We start from the raw sequence: 25,340 nt of genomic DNA, 5'->3' as shown, positions 1-25,340 counted from the left end.
CATCACCCAAACATAGGGTTCAAACCTAAAAGCTCTGCTGAAGTTCCCCCAGCTGTCTCCACGTCACCTTGTGCCTGCCTATCTCTGGCATTTTTCGCCTTCAAGTATCATTTGTTATTTGGTCTTGTTTTCCCAGTTGACTAGGAAACCTAACACTTTTTAGGCAATGTTTCAAATATGAGTCAAATATAGCCCGTGGTTTATTTGTGGGCCCAGAGATCGACAGGGTCGGGGGAGGGTAGGGAGGAGGGGAAGAGAGAGAGAGAGAGAGAGAGAGAGAGAGAGAGAGAGAGAGAGAGAGCTCACACAAAGTGACGAGACAGAGATAAAGAGAGGGACAGTGACACACAAGAGTGTAGGGAGGGGAGAGGGGGGACAGAGGAGGGACAGAGGGAGGGCGAGAGAAGGAGAGAGGAGAGAGAGAGAGAGAGAGAGAGAGAGAGAGAGAGAGAGAGAGAGAGAGAGAGAGAGAGAGAGCGCTCAGCTCAGCTCAGGTTGCTATCCAGAGATCTGAAATCCACACCGCCGGAACTTGGAAGCTGCTTACTACACGCCGGTAAGGCAAGCTGTACAGTCATCAAAGGACCCTTTCTGACGTCCACGAGTGACCAATGACTCAAGCAAGCCCGCGGGGAGCGAGGCTCAATTTCTCCACTGGCTTGCCTGGGAGTTGGCCTCTTCCAAGCCATGTAGTCTAGTTTGCTGGGCCGCCCGGCCGGATGACAGCAGATCCGGAACTCTTGGTGGGGAAGAGGCGAAAGGTGAGTGCCTCCTTTCCCGACGTACCCACCTTTCACTCCCTCACCTCACTCCTAGTCGCCGCGGCGGGGCTGGGACTACCAGAACCAACTTCGGCGGGGGTGGGGTGTGGGGTGTGAAGTGTCTTCTCCCTCCCGGGTCACTCTGCACAAGCTGCTTTAAAGAAAAAAAAAAGGAAAGGTGACAGAGGAAAAAGCAATCGTACTGATGAGAAGCACGAGCCCAAAACGCACTATATTCTTAAAATGTGGCAACGAGGAGTCACTGTGGCGCGCCAAGTCACTGGGACCGACGAGAAAGAGCCGGGTCAGCTCGCTCGCCTCCACGCCCGCCCGCCCCGCGCTCGCTGTCACGTGACCCGGGAGCGGCGCGCGCCGGCAGCGGCGCCGATTGGCTGGCGGCGGGGGCGCGGGGTTTGATGGGAAAGGAGTTGTCCCGGCCCGTCGCTCTGTCAGTGGCGGCCGCTGTCTCGCTCGGGAACGCGGGCTGCGGCGGCGGCGGCGGCGAGACTGGCAGGGGTGGACGCCGAGCGCCGGGCTCTGCCTGCTTCTGGAAGGTAGTACTCTGCAGAGGAGGGCCTTTGGGAGGCCGGAGCTGAGGGGGACGCGCGCTGAGCACACCCCCCGGACCCGGGGAAATTGGCTGCAGGTTCCCCCTTCGTAGCTCTCCCCGCCCCACGCGGACTCGGCCTAGGGTGGCGCGGCGGCGCCGGGTCTTGCTCCCTCCCGCCCGCGCGCTGACCCCCCCATCGCGCATCTGGTGCCTGCGAGCTCCCAGCCCAGGCGCGGGGGGTGGCGTTTGAGAGTGCTGAAGAGTGCCCTGCTCCCGAGGGGTTGTGTGTGTGTGTGTGGGGGGGGGGGGGACGGTGTGGGTGGGTGGTTGGTAGTTCACCCAGCCCCGTGCGCTTGAGATAGGGAGGGGTGAGTGGGCTGAGGTGAGCATCGGCCCCCGTGGGCCCGCGCCTCGCAGCCGACCTAGGGTCCCTGGGCGAAGGTCCTCTGGGCGCTGTGGCTTGGGGCGGGTGGACGCATCTCTCTCTCCTGTTCTCTGACTTGCGCGGAGGCCGCCGGGCGATGGCATGATCGGGAGGGACTGGAAACGGACAGCGTCGCGCAGCTGGGCCCTGGCGTGTGGGCGGGGACCGGGTGCAATTTACAGGCTGCCTCGTAACCGTTGCCCTTATTCGCGGGCCGGTGGGCGGTGTGCGGGGTGCGGGGTGAAGGGAGGGAAGGGCGAGGGCTCGTCGGTGGCCTAGGTGTGACAGGAGAAGAGCCGATCTAGAGTCCGGCCGATAGTTGTCATTTCTGAGCGTTGTGTCTAGAGAGAGGAAGGAGATTGGTGGGCTCGGTTTTGATGAGAGGGTAGAGGGAAGCAGAGTCGGGGGAGAGAGGCGAGAACCTTGTTGTGATTGATTCGTGGACTCCCTCTTGCTGATGGTACGAGAGCAAGTGGTTTAAGTAAAACATGTGACTCACCGAGTTTTCCAGGCTCCGTTTTTCCCATGGTTGGTGCCAAGTGTCGGCTGTTTCCCCCTTCAGCTTTGTGCAGAACCGACCCTGTTCTGTAGGGGTTAGTAATGGTGTGAGGAAACCTGGTTTTAGGGGCTACTCTCTTGGCCTCAGAAGCCCCTGTAGTTCTGTAGTAGTAGGAGCAACTTGGTCTTGAACACATTAAAAACACACAAACAACATGAAACACAAACAGCAAACCAAAAAACGGGGCGGGAGTGCCTTTGAATAAGAATTTCGAAGTTCTCCTTTTAAGGTTCTGCCCAATACAGTTAGTAAAGTCTGTCAAGTTTTTAAGGAGTAGTAACTTGAAAGAAAATCAAAGAAAAAGTTAGGTGGCAATTAAACAGGTGTGATTTCAGATAGAAAAAAAATTCTGATCAAATAGTTACGTTAGTGGGGCTGGCTCGAATTTAGTTCAGAATGAAAATTGACTTACTGTGAAACCCAGAATTAGTCACACCGTAAGGGTGATTTCAGAGGTGTATTTTAAATACTTTGCGTCTGGGTAATAAAGGGGGTTTGGAATATTTCAGAGTATTTCAGTGAGACTATATGAAAGGTAAGCATTCTGGGAACAAATTGCTTTAAATCTTAAGTAGTGCAGCTTGTTATGGAGATACTGTCATGGTGACTGAAATGTTCCTACTTAAGATCAGAACTTGATAAACATAAAGCTAAACTTGTCCTTTGCTCAAAAGGCCCATACAGTTATTTTAATGGAAGAGCATATAGTTGCTATCCTTTATTCTGGGCTGGAGCGATAGCACAGTGGGTAAGGTGTTTGCCTTGCACGCAGTCAACATGGCCCACCCGGGTTCGATTCCTTTGCCCCTCTCGGATCTTGCCCGCATGGCAAAGCCTGGCAAGCTTACCCATATATTCAATATGCCAAACACAGTAACAACAAGTCTCACGATGGAGACGTTACTGGGCCCGCTGGAGCAAACGGATGAACAATGGGAGGGGAGTGACAGTGATCCTTTATTCTAGAGAAAATGAAAACAATACAATTTTAGTTAAAATGAAAAATAAATTTTAAGATTTTAAATGTTTCTTTTATAAGAAGTAAAAAAAGCATTTTCCACTTAAGATGTGTTTCCTAGAATAATAATAATGGATACAATTTGTTCTGTACTTACTATTTGTTAGAAACTGTGTAAAGTGATATATAATATCATTTAATCCACACAGTTCTGTGAAGTGTAGATATAGATACAATTTTACTACTCTTCAGATATGAAACTTGACACTTAGTTTAATTTGCCCATTTCGCAGATAGCTAGTATGTAGTTGTGCAACTTTTGGATTCTGACTGATTTACTCCACTATTTTAATAATACTTGAAGTACCTTTTTTTCTTCCTGTTTTTGTTTTTGGGCCACATCCAGTGGTGCTCAGGATTTATTCCTGTTTGCACTCTGGGATCACTCCTGGTTGAGCTCAGGGTATCAAACCAGGGTCTGCTGCAAGCAAGGCAAGTGCCCTACCTGTTGTACTATTTCTTCAGTTCCAGAGTGTGCGATTTTAAGATTAACGTACCCAAGATTTAAATTTAAATTCTAGCACCCAAACCACAGATAGAATAATAGTTAATAGAAAACAATCAGGTAATATGGTAGGCATTCTTACTCATTGTAGCACTGTAGCACTGTCCTCCTGTTGTTCATCGATTTGCTAGAGCGGACCCCAGTAATGTCTCCATTATGAGACTTGTTACTGTTTTTGGCATATCAAATACGCTATGGGTAGCTTCCCAGTCTTTGCCCTGTGGGAGGGATACTCTCGGTAGCTTGCCAGGCTCTCCGAGAGGGGCGGAGGAATCAAACCCAGGTCAGCTGCATGCAAGGCAAACGTCCTACCCGCTGTGCTATCAAACACTTTATTTTTTTTATTTATTTTTTTATTATGTAGTAGTACTGCTATTTATTCAGCCACTGATTAGCTGATTGAATTGGGCATGAACTCCACCTTACTTTTTTTTTTCATTTTTTTGTAAAGTAAAGTAAAGTAAAGGCCCTCCCGTTGATCATCGATTTGCTCGAGCGGGCCCAGTAACGTCTCCATTGGAGACTTTGTTGTTACTGTGTCTGGCATATCGAATACGTCACGGGGAGCTTGCCAGGCTCTGCCGTGCGGGCAAGATACTCTAGGTAGCTTGCCAGGCTCTCCGAGAGGGGCGGAGGAATCGAACTCAGGTCGGCCATGTTGGCTGCGTGTAAGGCAAACGCCCTACCGCTGTGCTATTTATTGAATCACTGCGAGAACAGTTACAAAGCTTTCGGGTCTAAGTCTCGGTCATATAATGAAACACCCGTACCTTCACCAGTGCCCATTCTCCACCCCCAACAACCCCAGTATACCCTCATCCCACACCCTCCCCCTACCTGTGGGGCAGATGATTTCCACATTAATCTCTCTCTGCTTTGATCACATTCAATATTTTGACACCAGACCCACCATTGTTATTTGAGATTTTACCCCAACACTCAGGTCTGTTGAAAAGTCAACAGTAGACAATTTTTTTTCTATTGCAGGTGATGAATAACATATGATGTCGCGTGGCTGCAGTAGTGGCCGTGCGATTTTGAAATTCCAAAATTTTAACACTTAAATCTGGAGGTATTTCTGCCAAAACCTGCTGGGTTCCGAGATTTGCTCCTGAGTCTTTGGGATAATGGCTGTTAAGCAGCTTGATCAGGAGCCAGAAAGGCCGTCGAACACTTTAAATGTACCCAACTCTTAAGGTCATGTCAGGTTCCATGGTGATAATTAGACAGTAAAGAGATGGTATCTGTTCTTGGAAGGGTTCTTGGGGGACAAGTCACTTGAGATTGAGCAGTCACTTGTCTACTTAAGAATAAGTAGACAGATTTATGCTTCAGAGAGAAATGTTAGTTATTTGATTCCCATGTATTCTCCATATTTTGAAAGGAAGCCGAGATGGAGTAGATAGTGGCAATGACCATAGAAGTAAAAACAACAATTTATACTGAGAAATTTGCTTTTGTAAGAATTTAGAATGCATTATGCCAGTGAAGCATTTCAGTGTTTAAGAGGGTCCTCAGACACGGGAAGATCTCTCTCATATGTGGGATCGAAAAAGACACAGTAAGGAAATAACAAATGCCCATAGGCAACAGAATCTGAGACTTTTATGTAATAAATCAGCAATCAAATTCTTTAATGAATTTGATTCTGGAAGGAAAAGTTCTGGAAGGAAAAAAATTGCTGATTTTTGAACCTGAAAGCATGCATATAGCATTTAGTAACTTTTACCTTATATATTTAGGGATGATTTTTTTTTTTTTTGGCTTTTTGGGTCACACCCAGCGATGCACAAGGGTTACTCCTGGCTCTGCACTCAGGAATTACTCCTGGTGGTACTTGGGCACCATATAGGATGCTGGGCATTGAACTGGGTCAGTTGCCTGCAAGGCAGATGACCTACCCGCGGTACTCTCTAGTCCAGGGCATGAATTTTAAAGCACAGTGATTTGTTTTAGGGACCTTAAGGGTTAAACCAATTTTCTCAGCTGAGGGTGTATACCTCTCTGTGGGCTTTCAGGATATTCCAAGAGGGTAGAATGGGCAGGGGGGGCGGGGGGCATGAGATTATGGAGCAGATCGGGAGGTCCACAGGAAGGAAACAAGGTCAGAAGGGAACAGTTGACAAGAGGTTAAGAAGCACTGGGTTAAACCATAGTTTGTTTTATTCACAACAATCTAGTTCTCCAAGTAAATAGTTGATGTCAAAGTTGGTATTGCAACATTTTGTGTACATTTAATACTGTAATTACTTTAAAAGTGATGTGCAATAAACAAGTAATGGCAGTACTTCTGGACATATAGTCCCTAACTGGAGCTACATGATTTTGGCATATCATCTGTCCTTTCATATGAATTTGAACATTCAAATTTAACCAAATTAAGGAATTAAAAATGTGATACAGTAAAAACACTGTCTCCTGCATTTGTTACTTTCTACTTTCAATAGTTGTTTTGAGGTAATTTCAGATATATACTTTATATGTAAATTCCAGTAGAACCCATTAAGAGAACTATTATTTTTTGTTTGCTTTTGGGACATACCTGGATGTATCGAGCGCTTACTCCTGGCTCTGTACTCAGAGCCCACTTCTGGTGCCTGAGACTTAATCCAGGTTAGTTGCGGAAGGCAAGCACCCGACCCACAGTGCTATTGCTCTGGATTCCTAAACTTTATTTTTGATTTTGCGATACTGGGATTATTTATTTACTTTATTCACTGTTTTGTTTTGTTTTGTTCTTGGACCACACCCAGTGGTACTCTGTACTTACTCCTGACTCTCTGCCCAGGGATCATTCCTATTGGTGGTTGGGGGAACATATATTGTGCTGGGATTGAACCTGTGTGCAGAGTAAGCTTCTTAGTCTCTTACTATCTCTGCAGCACCCATAACTGCTCACTTTTTAAAGATCACAACTAAAATGCCATATTTTTGGCTTCACTCCTTAAGATCTTTGGAAATCTTAAGCATTTCTTCATTTCTCTAGATTCTGTTTCTTCACTTGTCTAGAGCTGAATATAAAATTTATGTGATGTGTTTGTTTTAGGGCTTACAAGATTATTTACCAGGAATTTAACTAATTATTGTTATTATTACTTTCACACATTAAAAGTTCTGATTTGTGATGGCTATAAATCTTTATTTATTTTTTTGATGACCTAACTATTACAAACCAAAATGTGTAGGTCATTTGTACAAAGCTCTGTTGGACAACATATATTCATTCTAAAACAGGAATGATAATACTTTGAGTATACTAAGGTAAAGTAGGTCATCTGACTCTTTTCCCCAGATACCTGTAATGAAGATAGTTGTTAGCATCTCAAGAAGGTGTTAAGATCTAATTATATTTTTTTTCCTGGGGAGGGAGGCTTCCCAGCAAAGGTCAGGAGTTCGAGGGCCATTTCTTGCAGTTCTTGGCCCTATGGTAAGCACCTATTGTTTTGGTGGTTGGGCCTGTATTGTTCTGATAGGGCCTAGTATTGATAAGAACCTCTACAGTGCTCTGGGGCCACCAGGGCCACATAGTGGTGTTAAGAGTGGGTGGGAGTCTCAAAGTATTTGGGATAAAACTCTTGGCTGTGAGTATTCAAGGCAATGAACTCCACCCCTTTGAACAATTTTTTAGGGCCCCTTAGATCTATTTAATGCCTTAATTCAGAAATTTCTATTTTCATTCATTAAAGTTACTGTACTCCTTAAAAATGTGCTTTAAAAAGTTGAATATTGAATTAGTATTAAGGGTATTTAGATTTCAGCTTGCATATGGCTTACAGTATTCAATAGTTTTTTTCAGGACTTTTTGGGACATAATATATACATATATATACATATGTACATATGTATATATTTGCTTTTTGGGTCACACCCAGTGATGCACAGGGGTTACTCCTGGCTCTGCACTCAGAAATCACTCCTGGCGGTGCTCAGGGGACCATATGGGATGCTGGGAATCAAACCTGGGTCATTGGCGTGCAAGGCAAGTGCTCTACTCGCTGTGCTATCCAGCCCCCAATATTATAGATATTTTTATCCTTAAAAATCATTTCATAAATGAAAGTATTTTATAATTAGACTCTGTTGTTTCTCTGAGAAAGTCTTAAGAGTTATGCCTTTTGTTAATTCCAGTCATAAATTGTCTTGTGGAGTGAATATACTTACATGGTATTGCATTATTTTGTGATTACATTTACTGTGGATAAAATTGAGAAATTTGACCTCGGTATTTTTGGTTGAAAATAAAGTAACTTTTTATACATTGGCAGTACGTAACTATAATTTGGTAGAAGTCATTAAGTTTTAAACTAAGTTATTTTTGAGCTGTGTTGGAGTTATAGCTCAGCGGGTAGGGCATTCACCTTGTATGCGGCTGACCTGGGTTCGATTCCTCCACCCTTCTCATAGAGCCCAGCAAGCTATCGAGTATCTTGCCGCACGGCAAGGCCTTGCAAGCTACCCGTGACTATTCCATATGCCAAACACAGTAACAAGAAGTCTCACAATGGAGGTGTTACTGGGCCCGCTTGAACAAAATCAATGAAAAACGGGAGAACAGTGATTTTTGTGCCACACTTGGTGGTGTTCAGGTCTTACACCTGGCTCTGAGCTCACCAATCACTTTTGGTGGTCTTGGAGGATTGAGCCTGAGTTGGCCATGTGCAAGGCAAATGTTCTCCCCACTATACTATTGCTCCAGTCCCTGAAAATATAGTATTAATATTTCAGCTTAAAAGAATAAAAATATGTTGAGTGGTAAATTGATAGAATATGATACAGAAACGTTTGTATACATATGGATAACATTGTAATACATTTGAGAATTATAGAAAAGTCATAAAAAGAGATGCTAGTTGGCAGATAATTAAAAATTCAGTTGACTTCTTATTATCTACTGTATGGTGATGTAGTCTAAGCAGTAAAATAACCCTATTCCAAGATTTTTTAAATTGGGAGGTAGCTGAATGATAGAAATGGTTGTATTTAAGTATTTAGAATAAAAGTCATATAGTAGGAGCTGGAGCAATAGTACAGTGGGTAGGGCGTTTGCCTTGCACGTGGCTGACTTGGTTCAATCCCCGGCATCCCATATGGTCCCCCAAGCACCGCCAGGAAAAATTCCTGGAGTAACAATTCCAGTAATAATTTCAAGAGTAACCCCTGAGCATCACTGGGTATGACCCAAAAAGCAAAAAAAAAAAAAAAAAAAAAAAAAAAAGAAAAACAAAAATAAAGTAGGAAAAAATTTGCAAATTGACATGAATAACACTTTTTCAATGAATTTGTCATTTAGGAAGACTTTCCAGCTGAATTTTTTTTTTCTTTTAGGGTCACACCTGGCGACGCACAGGGGTTACTCCTGGCTCTGCACTCAGGAATTACCCCTGGCGTTGCTCAGGGGACCATATGGGATGCTGGTAATCAAACCCGGGTCAGCCACGTGCAAGGCCAATGCCCTACCTGCTGTGCTATTGCTCTAGCCCCCCAGCTGAATTTTTTACTTTTAAACATGTCTTGTTCAGAAGAACTTTCAAAAGATGGACTTTTATCCTAAAACTATCTGAACTGACATTGAACATAAGTGTAGTCCAAATGAATTAATATTTTCTAGTATATTTAAACAGTATTTGTAAATTTTGTGGCCATGTAGTTAAAATTAAACCATTTCAAATACTTTATTTCTAGCTGTGAATTCTTCTGGACAATTGATGATATTTATCACTGTTCCCAGTTTCTGCAAATAGAAGATGGGTGGATTATTTTCTCGATGGAGGGTAAGCTACATTTCTTCATGGCCAGTTCTTAGTCTATTATGAAAGAGTAATATGGATTTTAATACTAGTACTTTCTATATTGGTGCCTAATGTCTCTGTTTAATAGTATCATTTCATTTTGACTTCTGAATTTTGTTATTTACCTATTATATCCAAATATTTATCTTTTTCTTATGCTGCCTAAATTATATTTGAAAGACAGGCAAAATTAAGTATTCTCTACAATACGTTTTTACAGGCCTAATAATTTTGTGCGACATTTACCATAAATACTGAAGTCACACTAAATACACTTTTAGAAAATATAGTTTAAATAAAAATTAAAATGCACTTTTGTTGTTTATCCATTAAAGTATTTCAAATTTAGAGCCGTAAAATATTAAAAAATATTGACAAATATTTAACTTAGAGTAGGTAATATTGTTCAGGGTAAACTACTTTGCTTATTCTTTCTAAGTCTATTACCATAAAACAGGAATCTGTCAATACTTGGATACCTTATTTAACTTTTTGAATATTGATGGAAGAGCATTATTTTGGGATGGAATCTATTGACCCTCCCCTCACATAACCCAAAAAACCCTTGTTTTAATTCTGTCCGAGAATTTAATTTATCTATTCATCTGTTCACTTTCCTAAGAATTAAGTCATTAGAGACTGCCAGTATTTAACAACTTTGACTTATATAAACGACAGTTTCATTTGTTTTAACCTAATGTTAACAACTCTTATGGGTTAAGAATTGATATTCATGACCCTCTTAGATTGTCAAGTACATAATTGGCAAACATTTTCTCAAGTATTGCATGAGCTATTGGCTTGGTTTTTATACTGCATGGTATAAAAATACCTTTGACAAACAAGCTGTGCTATAATAAAGTATTCTTAGATCCTTTTTAAAATTTGATCTTCAGAAAGTACTTGAGGAATTCAAATGGAAGTGTACTAGTGATTTTGACTTCTAAAGCCCTGCATGACCCCTCAGCAGTATCAAATCAAATCATCTGTAGACAAATTTTAAAATATATATATTATTATTAATAATTTTATCTAAGAAAAAATTAAAAATTGAAATATATTCATTTGGGGATTAAATAAAAAATTGAGCTAATGTTTGAAAGAACATCTAGAGCAAAAAAAGTTTAGTAGGAAGTAGGAAGTGCTTTATTTAATATTTTATAATTATTTATAATTTATAATTTTTACTGAATTCTACATTTTATGCTTGAGCGGGCCCAGTAACGTCTCCATTGGAGACTTTGTTGTTACTGTGTCTGGCATATGAAATACGTCATGGGGAGCTTGCCAGGCTCTGCCATGTGGGTGAGATACTCTCGGTAGCTTGCCGGGCTCTCCGAGAGGGGCGGAGGAATCGAACTCGGGTCAGCCATGTTGGCTGCGTGCAAGGCAAATGCCCTATCGCTGTGCTATCGCAAACCAGAAATACATATGGCCTGGCAATATTAGAAAAAAATTAATTTTGGGTTAAAATGTTATTTTATTATATAAACTACATTTGCAGAACAAATTTTAATATCTTTTTATCTCTATTTTATGACAGACAAAACCTTCAACTGTAGAAGTTCTGGAAAATATAGACAAGGTGTGTTCTTTGGCTGTGGGTGCTTTAATTCATTTAGGTGTTAAGCAGATATTAATTTAGTATATATTACTCTAGAGTTCTGGTGTGGGAATTTAAAGATACATATAGTAAGCTGAGAATTTTAATATTACATTATATCACAAAATCTAAAGTCTAACAAGAAATCTTTCAGGCAATAGAATCTGTTTACAAAGAAATTTTATGTATTGCATGATATAAATCATTGTTATTGCTAGACTAAGTAGATTATAAGAAAATTAACATTTTTTCTCAGTCAACAAACTTAAGAACTTTATATACTTCCTGACATCAAAATGTTTATTCTTTGGTAATATTGAGAACAATAAATAAATAGACTGAAAGATTCTAGTATGAATCATTATTTTAATTTTTATGCATTCTTTTTGAAGCACTATAGCACTGTCCTCCCATTGTTCATAGATTTGCTTGAGCGGGCCCAGCAACGTCTCCATTGTGAGACTTGTTGTTACTGTGTTTGGCATATAAAATACGTCACGGATAGCTTGCCAGGCTTTTCTGTGCAGGCGAGATATTCTCTGTAGTTTGCTGGGCTCTCGGAGAGGGGTGGAGGAATTGAACCGGAGTCGCTAGGTTGGCCGTGTGCAAGGCAAATGCCCTACCTGCTGTGCTATCACTCCAGCTAGCCAGATCCTTTTAGACCTTTTATAGAGAGAATTAGCATTTATTTGACTTAATAAAAAACCACTTTCTAATGCCAATGTTATATCTCATTTTTGATAGAAATATTTTAAGTTTTCAGTCAAAAATGATTTGTCAGAATAGTTCTTTTCTTTTATGTGTGTATGAGTGTGTGTGTGTGTGTGTGTGTGTGTGTGTGTGTGTGTGAAAACCAATATAAGGCTTCCCATATATATATATATAAAGCATATACTGTGCTTCTGGACAACATCCTGCCCTTCAGATATTTGTAGCTCCAATTTTATTCTTTTTTTAATATTGTTTTAAAATGTTACAGTATTTTATGAACTTTGAGTCCTTCCTATTTCTATTACATAAAATTTTTTAGCATTTTAGTTTTATAGTGAAATTTGAGATTTAATAACTGGAATTTTCTCTTTAATAGGAAATTCAAGCCTTGGAAGAATTTAGGGAAAAAAATCAGAGACTACAAAAATTATGGGTTGGAAGATTAATCCTCTACTCTTCAATTCTCTATCTGTTTACATGTTTAATTGTATACTTGTGGTATCTTCCTGATGAATTAACAGCAAGATTTGCAATGACACTTCCATTTTTTGCTTTCCCATTGATGTAAGTATTTTGTTCTTATTCTTTTTTAAAATCCTTTCTGACAAGTTAGTTTTAGTATTCTCAGTCTCTTTTATTAGGTAGTAGTAGTATCTTAAACTGAATAAGTTTGCATTTTTCAAACTGCAGTTTAAAAGCTTTATCTTAAAAGAGTACAACAACTGTTTTAAACTTTTATTTGCAATATAATGTATTCAAGGAATATCTAATGACATTAGTAATGGTTCCATAAGGCAGTATTTTATTATGTTCTGATGTTTTCCTGGGATATTCATTAGGTATGGGCTGGGCATTTAAGTGGTGGGAAATAGGGGAAGGGTTTGTGAAACAAAAGAACTGCTCTAATGATTCTGAATTATTCCACTTATCTTCCCTCTCCAGTTTAGTCATTGCTATAAAGCAATTTAATTTTATTATTTAAATGTTTTAAAATATAGCACTTAGTAGAAGGTGTATCTGTTTTTGGGGAGGGGGCCACACCAGGTGGTGTTAATGCTTACTTCTGGCTCTGTACTCAGGCATTAGCCCTGGTAGGCGTGGGAGGCCATATGGAGTGCCAGTGATCAAATATGGGTTGTTCGAGTACAAGGCAGGTGTCTTACTCACTTTACTATCATTTGATTCTTAGACGGTATCTTGGTAGAATTTTGTTCAACAATTGAATAAGAAGCTTTTTCATGCGCCCTACCATGAGTACCAAATGTATAGATGTTAGTTTATAATAGTGAATGGTACATAAAGATACGGGCTGGAGCGATAGCACAGCAGTAGGGCGTTTGCCTTTTACGCAGCCAACATGGCCGACCCGAGTTCAACTCCTCCGCCCCTTTCGGAGAGCCTGGCAAGCTATTGAGAGTATCTTGCCCGCATGGCAAAGCCTGGCAAGCTCCCCGTGAAGTATTCGATATCGTATTCGATATGCCAAACGCAGTAACAATTGTCACAATGGAGACGTTACTGGGCCTGCCTGAGCAAATTGATGAACAACGGGAGGACCGGACCGGACATAAAGATATAATATTTATGACTATAGAGTTTAGATTATACACATTAAATTGTTTTAAGTATGATGAATGTTATGAAAGAAAAGCGCAGAATGCTATGAGCAGTAACAGTGCCCCTAACCCTGTGGGATGGGATCAGGAAAAGGCTTCTATGGAGTGATAGCACAGCGATAGGGCGTTTGCCTTACAAGCTGCCAACATGGCTGACCCGAGTTCGATTCCTCTGCCCCTCTCGGAGATCCCGGCAAGCTACCGAGAGTATCTCGCCTGCATGGCAGAGCCTGGCAAGCTACCCGTGATGTATTTGATATACCAAACACAGTAACAACAAGTCTCATGATGCAGACATTACTTGGCCCGCTCGAGCAAATCGATGAACAACGGGAGGACCGTGATTCTGCCGTGATTCTACAGATTCAGTGGCTTAAAGCCACACTTAATTTTATCAAAATTATTATATATTTTATTTAATAATATCATATGATATTATTTAAGTTATGTTCTTGTAGTTTGACAAGGCCTCTGTTTAGTGTCTTACAGGCCTAAATCAAGGTGCAGTGTCTAGCTTAGCATCTGTAAGTTCTTAGAGTCTCCTGGGGGAGGATCTGCTTTCAGGGTTAGTTACATAGTTGGCAGACTCTACTGTATCTCCTGACTACCACTGGGTGTGGCTCCCAAACAATAAAACAAAATGCTTAAGTGATTTTATTGAACTTTCCAGAATATTTCTATTCTAATATTGGCTGATTGTCGCTTAATTATATCTGCAAGGTCCCTTCATAGTGGTACCTGCATTACTGTTTGATTGTATAATCAGAGGGTGGCAGTCTTGGAGAGGAGTAGGTGGAAGGTTGTCTTTAGGATTGCACCTACTTCTGTTCCAGCTACCCTGAGGAAGAGTAATATCTGAGGTTAGACCTAAAAGGTGAATATAGTACCAAGAATAGTTTGACTTATTGCATAGTGTTTTGGGCAGAAAGGATTTCATACTACAAGGCCTTGAGGGAAGATAGTGTTGGAAATCATTCTCTTAATAATAAACCCACGTTGGGATAGTCCCTTAAGTAAAACAAGTCTAGTTTAATTTACAATGAGGTTAGCAAACATGAGCCCAGGCAAGAATAGAATAGGAATTTGCCACCACTTTAATACTATAAAGGTAATTGTTTATTGTTTATTATTCTCTGGCCACAGCTATGTAAATAGCCCAGTCTTTGCTCTTATTGTACCTGCTAACTGTTCTTAATGTACAATGACTCAGGAAACAATGACTCAGAGGAACAACGGAAACAATGACTCATGTAGGGAGCCAAGGTCTAGGAGCAGAAATTCCGTTCAGTTAGTGGTCAGCTTATTCCCTTGTTTGGGTTTGTTGAGGCTAGCTTGCAACCTGGACGTGCCACAATTTGTCTTAGTCTTTGTGCATCACTATGATGGACTGAGTTCTACGGTGCCAATCTGATTAGTTTTAAGATAAAAAATGATCATTTTAAAAAAGAGGGAAGAGACTAAATTATGTAAAAAAGGAGAATAGTTAAGGCAAATGATGATTTTGTGGGTCTAATAATCGTTGATAAGGATTTTATGTTTTAAGTGTTGTGGCAAGTCATGGAAGACCTTTTTTTCCTTTTTGGGTCACACCCAGTGATGCACAGGGCCTACTCCTGGCTCAAGCACTCAGGAATTACTCTTGGTGGTGCTCGGGGAACCATATGGGATTCTGGGAATTGAACCTGGGTCGGAGGCATGCAAGGCAAATGCCCTACCCGTTGTGCTATTGCTCCAGCCTCTGGAAGACTTTTTTTTTCTTTTTGGGTCACACCTGGCAGTGCATAGGTGTTACTCCTGGTGTTGCTCTGCACTCAGGAATTACTCCTGGCGGTGCTCAGGGGAACATATGGGATGCTGGGAATTGAACCCGGGTCTGCCATGTGCAAGGCAAATGCCCTACCCGCTGTGCTATCGCTCCAGCCCCCTGGAAGAATTTTTTTAAAAAGAGGAATATTATAGGAATATATTGGTATTTTGAAAATAATACTGAGGCCACACCATGGAGGATAAATAAATTAGAGGGGAAATGGAGTGAATTGAGAACAGCTATGCAGTTTCTCAGAGTTGGCTGGGAGAGAAATTCTTTTTTTATTTTTTTTTGTTTTTGTTTTTGTTTTTGTTTTTTGCTTTTTTCGGTCACACCCAGCGATGCTCAGGGGTTACTCCTGGCTCTGCACTCAGGAATTACTCCTTGGGGGACCATACTATCACTCTGGCCCCTGGGAGAGAGAAATTCGTGATGGTGATTTGCCTTTGAGTTGAGGTAGCAGGGTTGCAGAGAAGCAGCTAGACTGAGTGAAGGTGGATAGAAGATTCATAAGGTAGAACTGAGAGCTGTAGGTGATTGGTGAGGGGAAAAACCATACTCAGATTTGACTTGGGAAATTTGGCAATGGCATTGTCATTCATAGGAACAGGAAACAAATCTGAGGAAGAGCAGGGTGTGGCTGACTGAGATGGCATCTGAGTTCTGTTTTGAGAGGGCTGGCCAGTGAACTGGTTGCCTGTGAGTAGGAAGCTCACAGGAGAAAATTAAATGGTTGATAAAATTTAGTGTTTGACAGCTTAGGAATATTAACAAAGCTATCTGTTTATTCAGTAACTGTTGGACCCCTTTAATGGGCATAGGGCTAGACACTATTGATTGTGAAAGAACCTGTGAAAGTAGTGACAGGTTCTTTGCCTGCATGGAGCCTGCATTTTGTTGGTTTTGGGCAGACAGGAAAAAAAAAGGGGGGGGGGACAAATAAAGCAGTTAATTTAGAGATGGAGAGAGAGTGCTACTAAAAAATACACAGGGTAGGGCCCCAGCAGATGGCTCTGGGGTGAAGCACTTGCCTTGCAAGTATGAGATCATGAGTTTGAGTCCCAGTACTGAGCACTTGTTTTGAGCCTAGTTCTAGTCCTGATGGCTCTGCTGGCTGGGACCCTGGACACTGCAGTCTGGAGTGCCACAGCCAGGTCTATCCCAGTGACTCTCAGAGCTTCCAGGACCATACTTAGTAGTTCTTGGGAGCCTCCAAAGCTGTACATCTAGCAGTGCTTGGAAGCTGTGAGATGCCAGGAATTGAATCGGGGTCCAGTGCATGCAAGGTCTGCATCTTACCCCTGTATGACCTCTCTGGTCCTGGAATGCTTCTTACCTCAAGTTTCATACTCTTTTTCTTTGGATAATGCTAAACCTCTTCCCTTATTTCCCCTTTCATAAAAGAGGGCAAAAATTTTAGAAAGGGATTAAGTATGATTAAGCTTAGTTGGTGGAAGTATATTTTAAAATGTGAGGAAAATACTTGGCATCCATTTTCATATAAAGTCAATTTTCTGCTATCAAAAGATTGTCATCTATGAGGCTAGGAATGCTTCTCATTTGTGAAATGAAATCCTGAATTCTGTTCCTGATGCACCCACCTCCCTATTTACCTCAACATCCACAGGGCCATTTCTCACTTTGTCTCTTTCATACTTGTGACCTGGTTCTCAACAGTTGCAGCTTCTATTTTAGGGAACTCTTGACTTTTGTAAGCATAGAGTTATCCAACAAAGAATAGCATTGTCTTTCTGATTGATGACAATCAAAAAAGCATGAAGTGAAAATACAGCCTTCTGAAAGTGAATGTTGTGGTAAATAGACTTACCACAGCTATTTTCTTCTGTGTATGGCATGAGCTATTGCCCAATCTCATCCCTGAACATTATTCCTTTGCAAAAAAAAGTTTTGAGATCTGCACTGATGTTTTCTTAAAGAATTGGAGGCAGAATGGAGCAATAAATTATATTGTTTTTCTTACTCATCACTGTCAACATTCATTATAAAACTTAGCAATCTACCATATTACTATAAAATGTGTTTGCTATGTCTACATTCTTTTTTTTCGGGGAGAGGAGAGGGTTGGTAAAGGCACACCTGGCAGTGCTGAGGGACCACACCTGGCTCTGTGCTCAGGAACTGTATCTGGCATTTCTTACGTGGTGCAATAAGGGATTTAAACCAGGGGCATACCACACCTGCATTGCTAGGCAAGTGCCTTTGTACTCTCTCCCCAGTCCTCCAAATTCTTTGACTTGACAGATAATGCAGAACTATTCAAAAATTGTAAGACTCCTCTTTTCTACCCCTTTATACTTGTAACCAACCACACCTTTCTTTTTATTTTATTATTTATTTATTTATTTATTTTTGCTTTTTGGGTCACACCTGGTGATGCACAGGGGTTACTCCTGGCTCTGCACTTAGGAGTTACTCCTGGCGATGCTCAGGGACCATATGGGATGTTGGGAATCAAACCTGGGTCGGCTGCGTGCAAGGCAAATGCCCTACCTGCTGTGCTATCTCTCCAGCCCTGTTTTTTTTCTATTAGTGAATCACCATGAGGTACAGTTACAGGTTTACAAACGTTCATGCTTGCGTTTCAGTCATACAATGATCGAGTACCCATCCCTTCACCAGTGCCCAATTTCCACCACCAATGGTCCCAGCATCCCTCCCACCCCCCCTACCCTGTCCCCTCCACCCTACCCCGCCTCTCTGGCAGGGCATTCTCTTTTGCTTTCTCTCCTTTTGGGTGTTGTGGTTTGCAATAGAGGTATTAAGTGGCCATCATGTTTCCAACCACACCTTTTCAATCTGCCCCATTTGTAACCCCTGCGCCCAAATGTTTTCAATCTCTATAGTTTTATTTCAAGTGTACTATAGAACAGGATCATATAGTATGTAACCTTTTGAAATTGACTTAAAACAACTCAGTATATTATTATTTTCTGTTTTGGGGGGACAACACCTGGTACTACTGGCTCTGCACTCAGGAATTACTCATGATGGCCTTGGGGGACCATGCGAGATGCTAGGGATTGAACCCTGGTGGGCTGCATGCAAGAAAAATGCCCTACCTGCTATACTATGGCTTGAAACTCAGTAACTTCTTGGATACATCGAAGATGTTGATTGTATCGTAGATCCTTTTTCAGTGCTGAGTGATATTCCATGTTATGACTACACCATAGTTTTTGTGCATTTCTCTTTTGAAGGATGTTTGGCTTCTCCTTTTCTCTCCTGGTTTTGTATATTACATATAAGAATATTGTGAACAGGGGCTGGAGAGATAGTACAAGTGGGTAAGGTGCTTGCCTTGCATGTAGCCGAACTAGGTTCTGTCCCATATGGTTCCCTGAGCATTCTTAGGAATGAATCTTGAGTGTAGAGCCAATATCAACAAGTATGACCCCCAAACAAAGCAAACACAATAAAAGACCATTGTGAACAATTGTGGACAGAGTTTGAACATAATAAGTTTTTGTTTCTCTCTGTTGTGTGACCACAAGTGCTGTTTCTGAGTCCATATAATAAATATATGTTCTATAAGACATGACAGAAGTATCACTTTCCATTTCTTCTAGCTAAACTGTGAGTGATCTGGTGTCTATTCATCCTTTCAAGCGTTTGGTATATCATTTGTTTCTATTATGACCCTTCTGGTCAGTAGTGATATTTCTTTGTGATTTTGATTTTTGTTTCCTTAATGATTAATATTTTTTGTCATGTTTATTAGCCATAGCTCCTCTTCTGTGAAATGCTTGTTCATGTCTTTAATTTTCTAATTATTACTGGTATTTGTTTGTAGGGGGGTTGGTGAAGTGAGGGGGGCTCAAGCAGTGTTCAAGGAATGTGTACATCATTCCTTTTGATACTCAGCCAAGCTATTGGGCTAGAGCTGGATGGTTTAGTACTAGAGCATGGTGATGCAACTCTGCTCATACCCAGTGATACTGGGCCCAGTTGGTGTTGGGAATTGATCAGGTCCTTGAACATGCAAAAAAAAAACCATGTACCCCCACACCCCGATATTTTGCCTGAAGTTACTAGTCTTTTGTTCTTGGCCATACCTGGTGGTACTCAGGGTATACTCTGGCACTGTGCCCAGGAATTAATCCTGGCAATGTTTGGGGTACCATATGGCATGCTAGAGATGGAACCAAGGTTGGCTGTGTGCACTGCAAATGCCCTACCCACTGTACTATCAGTCTGGCCACATTACTAGTCTTTTCACTATTGAGTCTTGAGAGTTGCTTACATTTTGTATTTACAAGATCTTTGTTGACAATATTGTTAACATGTATTTTTCCCAATCTGTGGTTTGTATTTTCTTGCTCTTTATTAGGTTCTTCTGAAGGTCATCATTTATCATTTTTTCCTCTTATGCATTGTGTATTTGTTAAGTCAACCTTTTCTTTAGCTATAAGTTGTGAAGATTTTCTTTATGTATGTGTGTGTTGCTTTTCTTTTTTCTTCTAACATTTTACATTTAAGTTCATAGTCTTATTTTGAGATTAGTTTATTTTTGTGGATTGGAGATGTTCATTTTATTTTACAAAATGCCTTTTATCCAGTTTAATGCTTTTCCCCCCTGGTTTAATTGACCCTCCAATGAACCCCTCCCTCCGCCCCCCCCCCCCCAGCCTATCAGGAGTGATCCCTGAGTGCAGAACTTGGAGAAAGCCCTGATTATTGCCAAATATGACCCCAACTACTCCCCACGACCCCCCTAAAAAAAACAAACCAAACCCTAAAACAACCAAATACTCAAAACCAAATAAATCAGCCTTGAATGAGTATTAACATAAAAATTCATGTTTTTGATTTGTCTAGTATATGTCTCCCTTTGTTTCATGTTCAGAATCACTTGTTTTATATTGTAGAGTTGAGTTTTACTTTAAAATCTGCTCTCAAAATCTTTTTATTTTGCTTTGATGAGTTTATGAGCTCAGGAATTACTCCTGGAGGTGCCTACATTTATTGAGAATGAAATTTATTGGCCTGAGTTTCGAAACACAATTTTTTGTTTTGCTTTTGGCTTTTAAAATTAGAAATCTCTGTGATATATTTACTTTGACCAACTTATTTGTAGGAAATATGACTGTGGATGGAGGCATGTCTACCTGTGTTCTTGCTATCTAGGATTTTCTTTACGATTTAGGATTTAGCTTTGTTTAACTCTACCTTTCCCTTGCCAATAGAATTTAACCACTGTAAATATTTTTTTAATAGTATAAACACATCTTTTCCCTCCCAGCACCATAGAAAACAGAATGTTCTGTGTAAACAGGGTGCTTATGATTATTCTTTAAACTTTCCACCTTCTCTTTCATTGGAAGCAAATATAGAACCTATGTAGTGTGTATCTTATTCTAATTTTATAGACATTGGTTTTAGGCTTTATAATCTGAGAAGTGTGTCTACTATCTTTGGATATTGGCAGTTTTTCTTTTCCTTCACTCAGTAGTGCTTAGGGCTTACTACTGACTATGTGCTCAGGTATCACTCTTGGTGGACTCAATGGATAGTATGCCAGCGATCGGACCTGGGTTGGCAACATGCAAGACAAATGCTTTATCTACTATACTATCTCTCTATTCCCTTCCTCGTCTTATTCCTTTGCATGATCTCCATTGTTATCAGTAGCCTGTCCACATATTTTGAGAACTGAATTTTTGTTCGTGGTTTGTCTTCATTTTCCCTGCTGATGAATGATTCTTGAGAATGGTGAAATGAAGATTATGCTGCTATTCTCAAAGTAAATGTTTGTAATAATATTTTTAAAGTATTTATAGAACATTTTGCTGTATTTTTGTAAGTAAGATTAAACTATTGGGAGAACAAGGTCTTTGTTGGGATGATTGGAACATATATTTCTGAATTATATTTTAAAAGATGTGGGAATTTCATTTAATTTAGCCTTAAAGAGTAATCGACTCTGGGCTAGGGTGATAGCTCAGTGGACTGGAGCTCATGCTTTGCATTGAAGAGTCCTGGTTTAATTCCTGGCACCATCTAGGTCCCCTAAGCACAGCTGGGAGTGGCCCTAGAGAATTACTTGGTGTGGTCCAAACCACCCCCACCAATCAAAAAGAATAATTAACTCTGTATTTTGTATGTCTTGAAGACTTGGCATTTGGGAGTGTGTTTGCCATCTGATAGTTATAGTTAATCTTTTAGACAGTGATAGTTTAGGTAAAAGCAAAGGAAGAGATAGCTCAACAGGTGGAGTATATACTTTGCATTGGCTTGGGTTTGATCCCTAGGACTGCATTGTTCTCTAGCACTACCAGGAGCTACTCCAGATCATAGAGCTGGATTAACCCCCCCAAGTATTGCCAACAGTAGCACTGTAGCACTGTCCTCCCATTGCTCATTGATTTGCTCGAGTGGGTACCAGTAACATCTCACAACAAATTGTGAGACTTGTTGTTACTGTTTTTGGCATATCAAATATGTCATGGGTAGCTTGCCGTGCGGGTGAGATGCTCTCGGTAGCTTGCCGGACTCTCCAAGAGGGGCAGAAGAATCGAACTCAGGTCGGCCATGTTGGCTGCGTGCAAGGCAAACGCCCTAGCCACTGTGCTGTGGCTCCAGCCCATTGCCAGCGGTGTAGCCAAAAATAAAAACAAAACACAAAGCAAAATAAAACTGAAGGAAAAATTATTGTCCACAAAGGTAGTTAATATCTTACTTTGACCCAGCACTGTCTTTATTTTATCTTTGTGGAACTCTTGAGGGTTAATAAAAGAAGTATGCAGTTTATCTAGACACTTCTCTTTTTCACCTCCCTTACCTTGATAAAATGACTATGTTCAGTCCTTATGTTTTCAGTCTCTTAGTGCTTAGGAAGTTCAGTACCATGTAGGAATCTGGTGCTAGTGATTTGGTATTTTTGTACCACAAAAATAAGACCAATATAAAAACATTTTAATTTTTGCTATTACATATTGTCTTAGAGCCTTTAATAAGTCAGAAACAGTTTTTCTTTTCTCCCTTTTTGAGTCACACTTTGTGGTGCTCAGGGGTTACTCATGGCGTTGAGCTCAGGAATTACTCCTGGAGGTGCCTAGGGGACCCTGTGGTATGCCAGGAATTGAATCCAGGTCAGCAGTGTGCAAAGAAAACACCCTGCCTGCTGTACTATCTCTCTGGCCTCCAAATATTTGTTATCTCTCACAGTTCCTGAGGGTCAGGAATGTGGGAGCAGCTTTGGTTGGGTCTGGTTCCTCTGCTTTTATTTATGGATGAATTGCTGTTAGCTAGGGCTATCATCTCAAAACATAGGTAGACTAGAGAATCTACATTCATGCTTTCATATGTAGCTGTTGGCCAGCCTCACTTATTTACTGACTATTGGCTAGAGACCTTTTTTTCCTTGCCTTGTGGTCCTTTCTGCAGAATTTCCAGAATGTCATCATGTCTCAGTAGCTGCCTTCTCAGAGTGAGTCATCAGGAACAAATGAGAGGGAAGGCCCAGTGTGGATGCTATAGTGTTTTTATTACCTATTTTTTTAAATTTGATTACTGTGAGGTGCACTTACAAAGCTTTCATGTTTGAGTTTCAGTCATACAATGATTGAACACCCGGGGCTGGAGTGATAGCACAGTGGATAGGGCGTTTGCCCAAAAAAAAAAAAATCAATGATTGAATACTCATCCCTCCACCACCAATGTCCCCAGTATCCTCTCCCCCCCCACATCCAACTCTCCCCCTGCCTCTATGGCAGACAGTTTCCCCCGTATTCTCTCTCTACGTTTGGACATTATGGTTTGCAATACAAATATTGAGAGGCTATTAAGTTTGGTCCCCAATCTACTTTCAGCACACATCTCCCATCCTGAATGATCCCTCCAACTATCATTGACTTAGTGATCCCTCTCTATTCCAGCTGCCTTCTCCCCAGACCAACCATGGATCAATGTTCCTGGCCGTGTCTCTACTGTCCTTGGGTGTCAATCTCATATTATGTCATTTTATACTCCACAAATGAGTGCAGTCATTCTGTGTGACATGTTCCTCTCTTTTTGACTCATTTCACTTAGCATGATACTTTCCGTGACCATCCACTTATAAGCAAATTTTATGACTTCATCTTTCCTAACAGCTGCATAGTATTTCATTTTGTAGATATACCAAAGTTTCGTTTCTTTTTTTTTTTTTTTGTTTTTTGTTTTTTGGGTCACACCTGGCGATGCACAAGGGTTACTCAGGAGTTACTCCTGGCGGTGCTCGGGGACCATATGGGATGCTGGGAATCGAACCCAGGTCAGCCGCGTGCAAGGCAAACGCCCTACCTGCTGTGCTATCTCTCCAGCCCCTGTACCAAAGTTTCTTTAACCAGTTATTACCTAATCTTGGGCTGGAGCCATAGCACAGTGGGTAGGGCGTTTGCCTTGCACGTGGCCAGCCCAGCCAACCCGAGTTTGATTCCTCTGCCCCTCTTGGAGAGCCCGGCAAGCTACCGAGAGTATCTCGCCCGCACGGCAAAACCTGGCAATTTCCTTGTGATGTATTTGATATGCCAAACATAATAACAACAAGTCTTATAATGGAGACGTTACTAGGCTCGCTCGAGCAAATTGGTGAACAATGGGAGGACAGTGTCTATAGTGCTACCTAATCTTAAAGAGCATAGCTCACTGAGCCCTGTAGTCTTGGTCTCACAGACCTCTCTCACAGACTAGCAGAGAGAGGACTGCAGGGTTACTAGGGGGCAGGCTTTATCGGTGACTAACATGTTGGCTGACTCCCAAGAATAGAAATAATGAATTTCACAGATAACTCACTTTTTCACACTTCCTCTTTAGATTTGTATTCAAATAATTGTGTTTTAAAAAATCAGTAATATATTTGTATACTTTTGTCATGTTCTGTTAAGAAAGAATCATATTTACACTGAATCTAAGAGATAACTGTAACAGCTTCGGAGTTGAGTAATTTTCTTTTTGTTCTTTTAATACCTTTTGATTTAATGCTAAAAATCAAGGATTAAAGAATTATCCTCAGGGTCAGAAGATGGTATAGCAATTAGGGCACATACTAGGATGCAACCAACCTGGATTTAGTTCCCAGCATCACATGGCAGCCTGATCATCACTGGAGTGGCCCGGAGTCCTCCTTAAGTAGTGCTTTAAAGTCCCTTTCCTCCTTATTCCCCCCTCCCCCGTAAAAGATTATTAAAACAAAAAACAAAAACAGAATAAAAGAAAAATTGACCACAAAAAAAAATCTTTGGAAGTCATTGTTGAACTAAGTTCACTTTTTAGATATTCAGTTAAAAAGAACACTTTTCCCTTCTCCAGATAAATCATTCTTTCCAGTGGAGAAGAGAGCCCTTTGGTGTTAATAGGGAAGAAGTAGCAACTTATATTTTTATAATGCTCTGGATTTGTAGTACCTCTCTCTTATGGCAATACACCTCTTTTTGCAATTGATGTATACTTAGTAAGAAAAAATTCTATATATTGTTCTTAATCTAATAGAATAGTGGTCATTGACACATTTAGAGTGATGAAGGCTGTGATCTCTCCAGAGAAATGCACTTACTTTACACAAAGATGGCTTTGCAGTTGAGGAGGGACCTTGAGAAGGTCCTTAGGGTTTAGGTTGAGAACTCTTTCTTTGAAATCCTAAAACTAATGTTCACAGAGACATTTTCGATTTTCAAAGCAGAAAGGAAAACTGTGTACTTAAGTAATTGGAAGTATTTATTTTCATTTTAGTATGGTTTCTAATTCACCTATCCTAATGATAATTTTATTTTCTCAACTTTGTTTCTTTTGTAGCATCTGGAGCATAAGAACAGTTCTCATTTTCTTCTTTTCAAAAAGAACAGAAAGGAACAGTAAGTTTAACTTCTTAATCTTTTATAATACATCTTAAAAAATCTGACATACGGTGTACTGGTTTATAATTAATTGATAACTTGTAAAATGATGTATTGAAACAATAATGTGGTAAATAAAGAAATTATTGGTATAAAGCATAAGA

General features: G+C 40.8%; 1 protein-coding gene across 1 annotated transcript in view; it reads left to right on the top strand.

The window, feature by feature from the left end:
• Positions 1-1,190: 1,190 nt before the first annotated feature.
• LNPK (lunapark, ER junction formation factor) overlaps positions 1,191-25,340 on the top strand; it is a 68,101-nt gene continuing 43,951 nt past the window's right edge. Inside the window, exons 1-5 of the mRNA XM_056110140.1 lie at positions 1,191-1,315; positions 9,500-9,588; positions 11,150-11,191; positions 12,297-12,484; positions 25,136-25,194. Coding sequence (XP_055966115.1) covers positions 9,562-9,588; positions 11,150-11,191; positions 12,297-12,484; positions 25,136-25,194 — 316 coding nt within the window. The 5' untranslated portion in view covers positions 1,191-1,315; positions 9,500-9,561. The remainder of the gene's footprint in view (positions 1,316-9,499; positions 9,589-11,149; positions 11,192-12,296; positions 12,485-25,135; positions 25,195-25,340) is intronic.

This window comes from Sorex fumeus, unplaced genomic scaffold, assembly GCF_029834395.1.
Source record: "Sorex fumeus unplaced genomic scaffold, SorFum_2.1 ptg000009l, whole genome shotgun sequence".
Lineage (NCBI taxonomy): Eukaryota > Metazoa > Chordata > Mammalia > Eulipotyphla > Soricidae > Sorex > Sorex fumeus.
This window is presented reverse-complemented; position numbering and strand designations above follow the sequence as displayed.